This window comes from Crinia signifera, chromosome 1 (genome assembly GCF_055691185.1).
Source record: "Crinia signifera chromosome 1, ASM5569118v1, whole genome shotgun sequence".
NCBI classification, from domain to species: Eukaryota; Metazoa; Chordata; class Amphibia; order Anura; family Myobatrachidae; genus Crinia; species Crinia signifera.
In genome coordinates, this window is record NC_139217.1 from 175,458,416 (window position 1) to 175,473,063 (window position 14,648).

Below are 14,648 nucleotides of genomic sequence, written 5' to 3' on the forward strand. Positions count from 1 at the left end.
ATAATCGGCTCCTGTCATTGGCGGGGGGTTTATCACCTTCCGCTTTATCACTTCACCAGGCTTAATACATCTGCCCCACATTATGTAGACAGTCATTAGGTCGACATGTAATAGGTAGACTGTGGCTAAGATCGACATAAAGTCCCCGAAGTGCCTAGCACTAACCCTGAAAATCCTGGAAAAACAAGTGTCTACGTTTTTATGACAACCTAGTCTGTATAGACCAGGCATGTCCAAACTATATCCCTCCAGCTGTTGTGAAACTACAAGTCCCATCATGCCTTGCCATAGTTTTGCTATTAAGGAATTCTAAAACTATGGCAAGGCATGCTGGGATGTGTAGTTTCACAACAGCTCGAGGGCCATAGTTTGGACATGCCTGATCTAGACGCTGTCGATCTTTCATCCGAATTCCAACATCTTTCTGTGTCACGCTCAAATATGCTTATTGGTTTGACCCAAATCTTGAGCACATTGAGTTTTGTCTGTTGGGTCATTCCATGAAAATGTCCTTTTCATGTAAAGTATGTTAGCAGTTTTCATGACAATCTTGAAGCATATCATGTTCCACACAAACAACATTTACTTTGCATAAAATATTCAAAACACATGCTCAAACTATATTTCACATGATTTGTTTAGTCAAAAATGTTTGTTACCATGGAATGAACCTTTTCTCCTTTTCCGTCATCCTTCAATGATGAATGTAGAATACTATACCTTATGGCTTACAGTTGGTGAAATTAACAATTTTTTGAAATGGTGGCCTAATGGATTAAAAAAAGAATAATACCATGATGTACCAAGTTTTAAAGCAGTGGTTCCCAACCCTGGTCCTTAAGTACCCCCAACAGTGCACATTTTTCAGGTCTCCACACAGAATCGCAAGTGAACTAATTATCTCCACTTGTGGATTTTTAAAAATGTGTCTGAATAATGAGTGCATCTGTGCACCTGCCAGCTGATAGGTTGGGGGTAATTGAGGACCAGGGGTTGGAACCACTGCTTTAACCACTTGAGTGGTATGCCCGAAAGCGGGCTGTCCCGGAAAATTTCCGGGCATATCACTAAGAAGAAGGTGTGCCCCAGTGGTGTCCAGGGGCTCCGCTGGCGCATCACCTGCCAGGCACCCCCACCTACTCTCCCCTCCCATTGCTCAGCCTCACCTCTCCGGCGATCATATGCTGGCCGGAGCTCCCCTGTCCCCACCGCCATTAGTTGTATAAGTAAGCGGCAAAGCGGCAGGCTCGGGGGGACTCGGGAGTTGCCACCCATTACGAGCTAAGGCAGTGGCAGGGCCCGGAGCAGTGTATAACCCGGATCAGATATCGGGGGGGGGGGGGCGGGGGCTATAACTGCTTTGTCAAGCTCCGCACCTCAGTGACAATTGTGACTGATTTTCAATGGCCTTTGTGAAATCCCAAGCACATGTTAATAGCTTTAGGTTGAGGAGGTTTGTGTGGAGAGGTACATTCAGCCATTTCTACATTCTCTGCGTTTCTGAGTAGCATAGCTGCTAGCTCATGTTTACTGAAATTGAAGACTGCTCATGTTATATTAAAAGTGGGGCGACATTCCCTTTCGCCCGTTTTTCTACTCCTTTTATTAATTATTCACCTTTGTCTCATCCCTATTACGGGTATAAAAGGAGTTTAGAAAAAATTCTTTTTGGACATTACTTTATGGATGCAGCTAATGAAGGCATACAGTACAAATGTTAATCATAAACCTGAAAGGTATACATAAGAGAAAAAATAAGACTTGATTTTCACAACAAGTACATAAACAAACTTAAAGCCAATAGAAAACAGTAGTGCAACAAAATAAATCAGAAAAACAGCACATTCTAGTATACAAATATCTTGTAATCAAGGAACAGTAGAGACATAGCTTCAGTGACCAGAATTACAGTTAAGGGGGGGTATTCAATATATTCCTTCAGTTGGCAGAAATGATGAACATTGAATAGGTCGAATGATATTCGATCTAACAATGTCAGAAACAGCTGCTATTTCTACCTGGGTGAAATGGCGATCCCTGCATCAGCGAAAATGGCTGATAGTTGGAAATGGCCACAGATACGACAACCCTGTGGTACAGATTCACTTCTGGAGGCGAATCTGTAGTAGGTGAGTCTTGACTGTGTTTGGCCCTGGTTGAATACTAATAGCCGCTATTTCCACTGGGTTTGAATACCTCCTAAGTCAAAAATCAAATATAGAATTTCAAAGTTATGATATAGAAGATCCACAGCCACCACTAAAAGTAAGTAATATATAAAACAGAATATCACTGGTGTGCGTTATTAGATAGACAGTAGGTAGATCGACAGTCATTAGGTTTATTACTATTAGTCAACATAGGAAAAAAAGGTCGACATGGACAAAAAGTAAAGACTATAGGGAAATGGTCCATACATGAAAAGGTCTACTTGCGTAATTGTTCACAATTTTTGTTTGTCATCATGGACCCTCAATTAGTGTAAGAAGTACCCTCGCCATGCTTTGGGCATGGCACCTCTCTTCACTCGTAACACTTCACCATTCCCAAGTCCACGTGGATCGTAAAGTATCAACAAGTAAAGTGGAAAAAAAACAGAGAAAAAATTCTTGTTGACCTTTTCATATGTCGACCTATTGCTTGTGTCAACTTTTTTTTATCCTGTCAACCTATCAACTGGAACCAGAACCGCACACTATCCGTACTAGGTAACCGGTATCTGTCAAAAATAAATACTCCTAGGCGGCATCCACATGTGTTCAAGCAACCTGTCAAGTACTACTGTACTTGCTTTCATAAGGCTTTCTCTTGCATTCTGTATTTGCCACATTTTACATTGTGCAGTCTGTTATAATAGATGAAACTTCAACACTGACATCATGTTTTTTATAGCGTCATTACTTTTAAACACGTTTCTTCCCAATGGAAATCTCCGGACAGAGATAAAAGGCCAAATACAATACTGTGAAATGGCAGGACGTCTTTGAATGTTTGCTTTAAATTACATGCATGAAAATAATGATAGTAGTGTGACCTGTGTGTTACCTGAGTGTAGAACTAAAAAATAGCATGTTGTGGGGTGTCCTATAAATCTGTCATTGTGTCTTGTGATTTCCTGTCTACTTGACCTCTCTTATACTTTCTGTACCTTACAGGCATGCAGTATGCTGAATATGTCAATAATCAAGCTAACTTTGCACCAACTCCCTTGTCATCCAGCTCAGATGATGAGGATGAGGAGGAGGATGATGAGGAAGCAGGTCTGCTTTAGCTTTTTTACGGTGTCTAGCATGATCTTGTGTACATCACTAATCATTAACATAATTTGTTTGCTTGAGCTACCTTGTCCAACATACCATGCCACTGCTAAATTAAAAGAAGATGTTCATTTAGGAAAACAATTGTTTGTCATGTGCATGTTATGGGGTGCCGGACGGGTTCCCGACAGTCGGGTTCCCGACAGTCGTTTATCCGACGTCGGGATCCCGACTGTCAAAATGCCGACAACCAGGTGCCTGGTGGCCACCCAGCTGTTTTCCCTCGTGGGGGTCTGCGACCCCCATAGAGGGAGAATAGAATAGGTGGCGAGCGTAGTGAGCCACCGTGTCCGCAGCGTGGCGAGTGCAGCGAGCCCGCAAGGGGCTTTTTTGCGCTCGCCATGCTATCTGACTCAGGGCAGTCGGGATAATGACTGTCTGGATCCCATACCACACCCCATGTTATGAACAAGAAGAAAGGGTTAAGCAGGGAAAATAAGGGGCCTCCCCGCCACACATGGGTTCAAAGGGGTGATGTAGTTATAGGAGTCATGGGTGAGGGATGCCTATGTGGGATAGACAAAGAGCTTGCACATAGGCAAACTTATGGCCCTGATCGTGAAGATGGTAAGTAATATTTTCCATCGCAGCAGTATGCTGGAAGTACCTTGGAAGCCACAGTTTCTCCAGCAGAAAGGTGAGGTTGAAGGAAACATTTGTGACAGCTTTACCGGGGTACAACACCAGCGATAATACAATTTGTACGCAATGAACTTAAGTAGCGTGAAAATTGAGTATTTGGCAATAGCCATTAGCATGTCATTCTCAGCTTCCTCGCTTGAGGGTGGGGGATGTTATGGTCCACCTCCGTAGATGATTTATGAGGGCTGTGATGGGGAAGCGCAACATTAGTAAGGATACCATAAATATAGAAAATCATTCCCTTGGACAGAGAGGCGTTCAAAGGGGTTGAGGGTACGAGGAATTGAGTGTACCTGTTTTTGCCCAACGCCACTAAGCTGTGTCTTCTGCTGCATGATCACATGCAATGCTGCAGGGAAATATGCCAGTTGTGATCAGCCTAATCGGTGGCTATAATTGTCTTTAACGCCCTCCCCAAAAAAGTGAAGTAAAAAGTAGCCACTCAAGATATTTTTAATATTCTGTCAGCAGTAATTTTGAAGTAGACATTTATGTTAAATGTGTACTTTCTCTAAGCCTAGACATATCTGCAATTTTATGTTCTATGGCAAATCAGGATAAAACATTGCAAGGGTGTCTGGTAAGGAGAGCGTAAACGAGAGAGGAGCGAGAAATAGGGAGAGAGGGGTGGTCAGAGATAGTGCTTCATGGAAAAAGAAGCAGTGAGCGAAACAGAGGTGCAAGAGAGAGGGTGTCAGAGAAAGGAGGAGGAGCAAGAGGCAGGAGTAAGAGAATTCCAAGGAGAGAGAGAGACAGGAGTAGGGTGGCCAATCCCGGGATCGGCGGGATCCCGGGATTTGGCCCCCAAAACGGCGGGATTTCGGGATTAGACTGCGCATGCGCGCAGTCTAATGCCGGGCAGCGTCTGAGCATCGCTTAGACGCTGCCCGACTTCTCCCGGCAGCACTGTGTGCAGCGTGACCTCTCAGCGTGAGATGAGGTCACGCTGCGCAGGCAGAGGTCGCGCCCGGCATTGTAATGCCGCACCGCCCACCCGCCCAGCAAGCGTGCCCACCCGCCCAGCACAAGCGTCCACCCAGCCAGCCTGCGCGCCCACCCGCTCACCCAGCCAGCATGCCAGCGGCATGGACGACCAGTCCCCCACCAGGCAACCATCAAATGTAAGAAATTACATTGTAATTACTGTGGCAGTAATTGTGGGGCAGTCTTTTTATTAGGAAAGCCAATTCGGGGATTGAGCATTTTTTAATCCCGAATCCCGGGATTGAAAAAATGCCCCGGGATTGGCTTCCCTAGACAGGAGCGAGTGAGAGTGTCTGAGAGAGAGGGGATGTCAGGGGAAAGTGAGAGACCGTGGCAGGTATTCAATGCGCATTATCGTTATGTGCAGTGAATCCTGTTTAGGATTCGCTGCACATTCACAGGGTTCCGAAGGGATGGAGCATTCGCTGCCAGCCCTACCTCTCAAAAATGTAAAGAGTATAGATTGCGCTGAATTGATGGCAGAGCAAGGTTAAGTAATAAAAGCACTTTAATTAGTACATGTAACACACTAAAATTGGCACAAATAAAATAATAAAAAATTGGGAAATATCAGGTGGGTAAGGGGCTGCATCCAGTTAATGTAACATCACCTTTGGGAGTCCACAGTTTAATTTGAGACCGGGATGATGGAATAATCCTCCAGATCTGACCAATGTGGTATCCCTTACAGTACCTTCTCCAAACTGGTAATGGGGGTGGCGTTCCTCCCGGTTGGAATATCTGAAGTTTGTAGGTGGTCCACTGGGTGACCCGTGGGTAATTAGAAAGGTGGCTTGCCTTCAAATAGTTGGTACCATACTCCGGTGTGCGGAATGTAGCCAGTTGTGGACTGGTTGTCCTGTTTTAGCTCTCAGGTGGTGGTAGGTTGATGACTGGAACAGCAGCGTGAAGGGTGGGTGGGCTGGGTGCCTGTGCCAGCCCTACATCTCACCTTATTCAATGCCTCAGGGGCTCGCTGCCCCTGATGGCGATTTTTAACTGCAGGGGGATGGTTGCAGGCAGGGAGATGGAAGCCTCCCTGCCTGCCCCAGAATGTGGGGGAGAAAGAGGGCTCCCGGGGACATGGGCAGCAGAAGCTTCCCCCGGGAGAGCTGGCAGGGGACGCGGGTAGGGAGCTGCTGCACTGGTCCCGCTCGTGCATATGTAATGAGCGGGACCAGCGTGCAGTGAATATTTAATGAGCGGCTCCCCACCCCTGCTGGCGAATGTGTAAAAAAAAAAATAATAATAATTAAATATATATTCATGTGCTGTAAGCACATGACTAAAAATAGCATGCCCCTTCACATAACAAAATTAATGATTTTTTTGAGACCAAAAAAAAACCCCTTTATTTAAAAGAACACATTGTAGTTCACCTTTAAAAAGATGTCGAATGCAAAACGGTGAATCATGGTGAAAGTAGTTCTCCATCCTAGCATTGAATACACTCTCTGCGAATCCCATTGAAAACCCCTTTGAAATCTACCAGTGAATTGCAGCGAGCATGAAATGGAGAACTGTCCGTTTTCAGCGAACAGTGAACATTAAATAGGGAGAATCAGATTTTCAGCCCGATTCGCCGAAAAAAAACCCCGGTGATTCGGGAGCATTGAATACTGTCCAGTGTGTGTCAGGGAGAGAGGTGTCGGAGAGAGCTAGAGAGACAACCTCAGATAGAGCGAGAGGGGTGGTCAGAGATAGTGAGCTTCATGGAAAAAGAAGCAGTGCGCAAGAGAGGGTGAGCAAGAGAGGTAGGGGTAAGATCAGGAGTAAGGGCTGTTTCACACAGTACGGTTCCTGCCGCACGGTGAAATCCCGTACGGCCAGGGAGCCGTGCCGCACTCAGCAGTTGTGAATGGACACTATTGTGTCCATTCACACGGGACGGCCACGGCCCGGCCGCACGGCTGCAGCCGGATCCCCCCACTGGAAGGGACGGCTGCCGGGCTGTGGCCATCCCTGCCATTATAAAATTCTGAGTGCGGCGCGGCTCCCTGACCGTACGGGATTTCACCGTGCGGCAGGACCCGTACTGTGTGAAACAGCCCTTAGAGAGAATTCCAAGAAGAAAGGGACAGAGAGAGTGAGTGTCTAAGATAGAGATGGTGTCAGGGAAAAGATAGAATGTGTGTCAGGAAGAGAAGGGCTAGAGACGGAGAGATAGTCAGGGAGAGAGCTAGATGGACAGCCCCAGGTAGAGAGAGAGAGAGGGGTGGTTGAAGGAGAGCAAGCAAAAGACTCAGAGAGAGAGATGGAAAGAAATTGACGGAAGCATGGGGAGAAGAGAAACTAGGGACTGATATAGAGAGGTGGGGGGGGGGGAGTGGAGAGAGAATAAAGGAGACAGAAAAAGGGGAAAATGGAAAAGGAGGAAAGAAACCGGGTGTGGGGAGAGAGGGAGTGAGGTCATCATGGGTTGAGGCTAGAGGTGATGAAACAATAGGGGGAGAGGGGCTGAGGTGACAGGGAGAGAGGGTAATGTGATGGAGAGAGCAACGGGTTAGGGGAATTTAAATTTTTTATATCAAATAAAAAAGAAAAACTTGAATACAATATTTAAAATTCAGAAGTTTCACCTGCCGGTGGTTATCATACATAAAATGTATATATTTAAAGGAAACTAAACATATACACTTTCCAATGATTACTGCTTTTAGTTAGTAAGGCAGACAGCACGTTAGTTCTCCTTATATATAACTGTTAGTATGTCCATAAATTGGAGTATTGAATAAACAGTCCTTTTTAGCTCTCACAGCTAATTATACAATTTTAAATGTGGAAAGTGTGGCTGTTCCATATCAATCTAAATTGATGTTGGTCTTCCAGGGATAGACACACATTTATGGACATAAAAAAAAAAAAAAAAAAAAAACTGTTGGAAGCCCAATAATGATTGAGATTTCATTTTTCGTTTATCTGAAATCTATGCAAATAGACTTTTAGTAAATATACCCCCTGAGCTTGGGTACACACTAAGCCATATTAGAACCAATAATGCTCACTTCGGCCCTTCTGAGTAATATTGCTTATAATATTGTTCAGTGTGTGCGCGTTAAGGATGTACACTCCCACGGGTCTTTAATGATATCATCTGTACACGCAGCTCCATTTTTACTATATTGTCAATGATTGCATGTATGGAGCGGGGACAGAATGACGCTCATGAACAATATTGTTAAGGGTGTATGCATGATCTATTCATCTAATGATCATCTATGAATGATCTTGGTAGTGTTTGTACCGAGGTTTAGAGTACTGAATCGATCCTGCAATGCACAGGTGACTTTTTGTAGAAGCTTCAGGTAGTGGATTATGAAAATTGTCATTATGACTTTTTCTATATGAATGAATTTCAACTACTTTTTATCTAAATTATTGTAATGATTTTAATAACTGATTCTTTTTTTACCGCTGGCAGATCAAATCATGTTTTTTTAATTGTCCCCATCTTCTGTATTGCATGCATCTATCATTGTTTGTATAGGTTGTGATTTCTTTTGATTATTTTAAAATGTATCTTTCATATTTTTTTTTTTTTTACAAATAGTGTTCCCCTGCCTATGACCTCCTTCCTCTAGGGTATGGGTCATAGGGTCAACTCAATGAAGGCCGACACACATGGGGTTGATCACTGAAGACCAACATGGCTTAGGTCAACACCTGAAATAGATCAACAGTGGGAAGGTAGACAGTCAAAAGGTCAACAAGATTTCACTGGGGGGGGTTTTTGTCGACCTGGACACCGTCTGAGTGTAACGCGTCCCCTCGCATTTTGCGCTGCCATCCACCATGCCATAGTGTATGGTTAACGAAACGTGAGAAACTCATTTCGACAACCTTCCCATTGTCTACCTTAGCCATGTTGACCTATTTCAGGTGTCGATGCCCTGACGACCTTCAGTGGTCACTCCAATGTATGTCGACCTAGTGACCGTATCCCCTTCCTCTAATGGGAGTACCTCAGTGGAAGTAGGACTTGCATGCTAATCCCCCTCATTTTGCCATTTCACTCCCGACATGTGTACATTAGAATGCTCCAGAACTTAGTAAATGCATAACACTAAGCAGTATGATCACTGTACACCTCTGTAAACAGCTCTGCACATTGGGATTAAATGAAAGTTTATAGTGCAGAAAAAGTGGGTTCTATGGGAGGACAATGACTGTACACATAAGGTGGACCTATTCTTTATATTTCAGTGTCATTTTTGGATGTTGCTGAATGTTTTATGCAGATATGTGGAGATATCTACTGTATGAAAGCATTGACATTGGGTAGTCTACAGTATGTGGAAAAACACAAGTCAAAACTATTTAGAAACAGTCAAATGATTGTGCTTTGTTGTCCTTGTGTGGATCAGACATGTGTTAATGAGAGGGACTATATTTTCAGAACCAGAGAGCTGCTTGTTTTCTTCATAATTTGCTGTTCATGCAGCAAGACATTACCTTGAAAGGGAATATGTTCTCAGGCAGAGCTCTGTTACCAGGGGGGTTTAATGCCTTGGATCTCTAGTCAGAAATTCTGCTGTTCTAAAACTCTCATATCCTGTGACCTATAGAAAGAAACTGTTCTTCTTTGTTTTTTTTGTCATTAATCAATTAGTTGTTATGTGCAACTATTTTGATATAACAGGCTAGTAAAGTTTTGAAGCATACTGCCATTTATAATCAGAAGCTGTGCAAAAGATTTCAGCAATTTGTAGTGTACTTTGCAGAACTGAGTGTGCCAACGTCCACTCTTTATACAGCATTGGATGCTAAAACTGTATGAAAAGTCTATGCAATTCTCTACTGCAATGTATAATTCTATGCAATTGTGTTTAGGTATTGATGAGAGCTCCTCCACCACCAGCAGCGCATCATCCGAGCCTAAGAATTATGATGTTCTAGAAGGAGGAGGATACACAGGTGAATGTATCTGTGGTTTTGTTTTTATTTTCAAGTTTATGAAACACAATTACGTGCAACTATCATTTTGGATCCTATTCATTATTTTTCTTACATCTTTGTTCGTCTTCATAATTAGAAACTGTGTTCTTCTATTTGCATTTATAGAGACACCTGCAGTAACAAGTAACCAGACTCCCATTAATGCTGTCCCACAAGCATCAAAGCAATCAAAACCATTTGGACATGGATACCCCGCTCTTCAGCCAGGATATCAAAATGCCGCATCTCCACATGGCTCCCATCCAAGTACCCCTGTGCACCAATCGGATTACTCACAGTATGCTCCTGTAAGAGCCTTACCTCTTAATGTCATATGTACTGTGTGATCTTTTGTGCTTTTCTTTAACAATTGCGCATTGATCTTCTATAGTTTTCACTTGTCCTTGAAGTAATCTTATATGAAACGACAGCCTTGTAAGGGGGGGGGGGGGGGGGGGGGGGGGGGGGCGGCTTTTACAGGTCTTGTAGTAGTTTTTTTTATTTCACCTCCACAATCCAGTAAATACTGGATTGGCTAATGAATTTTGGGTGACATGAGTAACTGGAATATGATTTCTGAAATAATACAGGAATAACTAAAGGAATATGGTTTTGTTATGGCTTATGCAAATAATACAGTACTGTGTATAACTGCTTAAGCGGAGTACTCGCTGAACAATATATCCTTTGCTGATCAGCTTGTGTGTACACCCGATATGTCTAAACTGCACTGTTCACACATATCAGCCCTGTCGCACAGCAGATGCCGATATATCTGCGTATCTGGCAGCGTGTAAGGGCAACCCGCCAACAGCCCGTACACTGGCTGCAGGGACTGACATCACTACTAGGCAGGAATGTTCAAATGCCTGTCCAGCTGTGATGTGCACACTGACATATCAAGCAGCCCAATGTGTATAGATGACCTAATCGGAAAATAAATCTGCCTCGTGCTTGTATTGTACATGGTACCAGCTGCACGCCAATATTGATTGACAATAACAATAATATACTGCAGCTATCTGTGTATATAGCAAATGAAACAGAGGGGATTTGGTCATATTTTGATCAAAACATTTAATCCTATATGCTCACCACCCAGATACAGAGTGGGACATCTATATAGAGCAGGCTTGTAAGCCACACACACAACTAATGTTTTCATATCCTTCATTGTTTTCTGCCATGATAGCAGCAGGCAATATATTTTCATGGCAGCTAACCTTATCGATGGGTCGGTGGGCAAGTCTGCTCAATTGTGTATTCAGTTTTAAGAGAAGGACATTACTTTCTGTCTTTTAAAATATAATGGCCTTTGAAAAGTATCCTGTGAGCTCCTCCTTATCAATGTGCCAGCGGTATAGGACAATTCACGTTAACTATTTTCCTTCCTCTCTCTCTTAAGACTTTGTAAATAATTATATTGGTTTTGGAGGGTCTGTAGTGAGTTCCATATTTTAACACATATCTATTAAAATTTATATATTTTAAATTCAAGTTGTGCCCCAACAAAGAGAGTCATCTTTTTTCTTCTTCTTTACTATTTTTTAAAATGTAAACAGTTTCTAGTGGATTTGACATGCATTTATATGTAAGATTTAGGGGTATATTCAATTACAGTCAAAACTGCAGTCTTGTCGGAAAGACAGCAGTCTCCGATTGATTTAGGTCGGAAGGGATTCCTACCTATACAATGCTGGCTGCTTTTTGGAAACCAGATGGAATAACAAGGGATCCACCTGCTTTTGACAAGAAAAAATGTTGGATTGAGGAAGGGAGGTAGATGCTGTGTGAGCTGCAGCAGCTCATCTGGTGCCATTCTCCCGTCCGCCGCCCTCCCGCTGCGCTCACCCATCCCGCCATCGGGCTGGGTGAGAGCAGCTCACTCGGCACTGTCCCGGCTCTCACCGCCTCTTGCCATCGCTCACCTGGTCCTAGCAATCAGCGGCCAAATCCGACATTCAGATTTGGCAGCTTTTTTGAATTGGGAGTGTCGGATCTATTCTGACAAATGAATGTCGGAATGATTCCGATACTAGTTGAATACATACCTGTACCTTAGTATGAAATGTAGGTAATTTAGTAATAATTTAATGATACTTTGTTTTTTCTAATGGCAAGTAATAGTTGAGTTTACTTACCTTTTCTGTTGCATTGTAGAATATTGTGCATTATCTCTGTTTTATATTGTTGGTACAAACTTGGATTTAATCTTAAATCTATTCTCCACATTAATAACAGTCTAAGCTAGTTTAGAATCACATCCTATATAGAGAGAGATTCTATTTAAGCATCTGAACGTTTTGTTTTTCTTCTAATTTTTCCCTTGTGATTTAGCACTACAGTGGAATGAATCAATTACCTGCTTCTCTATCAGGATTAAGTCTACAACAAGCTCAGCAGCCAGAAGGCCTGCGCCCTGTTAACCTTATTCAGGAACGCAACATTCTTCCTGCCGCCTCCTTGCCAGCACCAGCTCCAAACCTAAATCCAGACCTTAAAAGGCTAAACTGTAACCCAGAGTAGGTATCCTTTCCTGCAGAGAAACATTGTGTTTGGTCATGTAGATCTTTACATGGTTTGGTGTGAGGTCCCCAAGCTCTGTCCCAGGTGACCTGTGTAATAGGAACACAATCAATCTGCAGATGCAATTAGCATTTATAACTGCAATAACATGTGGGTTACAAACAAATTGCAATACATTGTGTCATCAGTTATTTCAGGTAGGAGTTGCTGGGTCGACCGTGTCTAAGTTGACAGTCAAAACCTCGACCACTATTGGTCGGCAGTGACAAAGTCGACACATCAAAAATGCTGACATGTATTAGGTTTGACATGATAAAAAGGTCAACATGAGGTTTTCACTTTTTTTGGGGTGTTTATGTTGACCTAGGTCAACATGGATAATGTATTGGTGCACTCGCCATGCTTCGGGCATGGTGCCTCGCTGCGCTTGGTACACTGCAAATTTTTTTTTTTTAAATTATGAAAAACTCATGTCAACCTTTTTGCTTGTCGCCCATTTGACCATGACGACCTAATGCTGCTCGATCTCTCTCATGTGTTGGCCTTTTGACTCTTGACCTTATGACTATCGACATTATTGACCTAATGATCACATCCCAGTTATTTATGGTCTGTGGGTGACAAGTATACTTTAATACCATGGAAGACGTTGAGTGTTCTGGATTGTTTTTAATTGTTACATCTCATCTTGTCCTGCTTAATGATGATTTAGCTGTGTTTCCATTCTGCAGATTCTTTAGATGCACACTTGCAAATATTCCACAGACTCAAGCTCTTTTGAATAAAGCAAAACTCCCTTTAGGACTATTACTTCATCCTTTTAAAAGCAAACCGGTAAGGATGTGTTACTCACCATTTGCTATATAGTAACGTACATTTTATGTCCATGTATAAATTATGCAGAAAAAAAACAAAACAAAAAACTCAAAACAACAACATGTTAAAAACTTTTATGATGAACATGTTTTCCTGTTTCCCTGTAGCGCATCCCCACTCTTTCTCCAAGCACTATTGTAAGATGCAGGTCGTGCAGGACATATATTAATCCCTTTGTATCATTTATTGACCAAAGAAGATGGAAGTGTAATCTTTGTTACAGAGTAAATGATGGTATGTATCAGTCTGTTTGCTTTTACTCTGCAATGGCACTTTTTGAAGCCAAGAATTCACAATTGTTGTACACAGAAGTCCATTTACAATGGCAAATAATAATAAAATATCTTAAATATGAATCATCCGTAGGTCTTATGTATATTATTTGTGTAATAGTCTACGGACCAAACTATTACCTAAAATTGATGCTTTCAGAGTACACTTTTGTCCCAGTATGTGTTCAGAATAACAATATGCATGGCTAATTTTCTCTTATTTCAATATGTTGTAGTAACCCAATTTTTTTTTTAATTCTGCTTATTACATGTGATAATGTTGGTTTCATTATAAGTCCCAGAAGAATTTATGTACAACCCAGTGACACGATCCTATGGGGAGCCACATAAACGACCAGAGGTCCAGAATTCGTCAGTAGAGTTCATTGCGTCATCGGACTACATGGTAAAACATGAATCTTTTTTTGGCCTTTGTGTGTTTTTGCTTTTCCTCACATTTGTGCTTACATACTGTTTATTATAATAGTATCCCGGTATGACATAATTGTAAAAAAAAAACTAAAAACGACTAGTTACTGACTGATATGGCTACTGTAACATTTTATCCAAAAACTGCTAATATGTTGTTGTCTCTACCCATCCCAACAATATGTCATCTTTGGGGAAAATGTAATTCTTCAGGATGTTTGACGGAGTCTCTGAATCTGTACACATAGCTTTACAATGTAGCAGCTTTTTTTTTTTTTTTTTAATTACGAAACACATTCTGTTTTGCTTCATATACAGCAGGGGTGGACAGATATTTTTTTTTTCCCGGGATCTACTTTTAGTTCACTTAATCAACAGGGATCTTCCATTGTAAATGGGCCCGATTCAGAGATCGGCCATATACTGATATTTACTCAATTCCTCATGCATGAAAGTGCTGGGAAATCCTTACTGCACACATGTAAACCTAGCTGTAAGATGGCTGTCGTGGGATTGCTGGCAGTAGAGATGGTGATATATATTTGCAGATATGAATACATAATACTCAGAAACTGCACATACATAGCATCCACCTCTGAATCAGGCTCACAGACACTATGCTTCTTATGCTTTACACAACAGGTCTTGTTTAGCTGACCGCACATAA

At 42.3% G+C, this 14,648-nt stretch overlaps 1 protein-coding gene across 2 annotated transcripts in view; it reads left to right on the forward strand.

Moving 5' to 3' along the window:
- The window catches only part of SEC24B (SEC24 homolog B, COPII component), a 63,984-nt gene that overhangs the window by 15,823 nt on the left and 33,513 nt on the right, over nt 1-14,648 (forward strand). The window contains exons 4-10 of one of the 2 annotated variants that reach the window (XM_083177906.1): nt 3,156-3,260; nt 9,774-9,857; nt 10,005-10,186; nt 12,216-12,400; nt 13,136-13,238; nt 13,388-13,514; nt 13,849-13,958. In XM_083177906.1, the coding sequence (XP_083034032.1) occupies nt 3,156-3,260; nt 9,774-9,857; nt 10,005-10,186; nt 12,216-12,400; nt 13,136-13,238; nt 13,388-13,514; nt 13,849-13,958 (896 nt within the window). The remainder of the gene's footprint in view (nt 1-3,155; nt 3,261-9,773; nt 9,858-10,004; nt 10,187-12,215; nt 12,401-13,135; nt 13,239-13,387; nt 13,515-13,848; nt 13,959-14,648) is intronic. The other variant, XM_083177914.1, reaches the window with a different exon arrangement.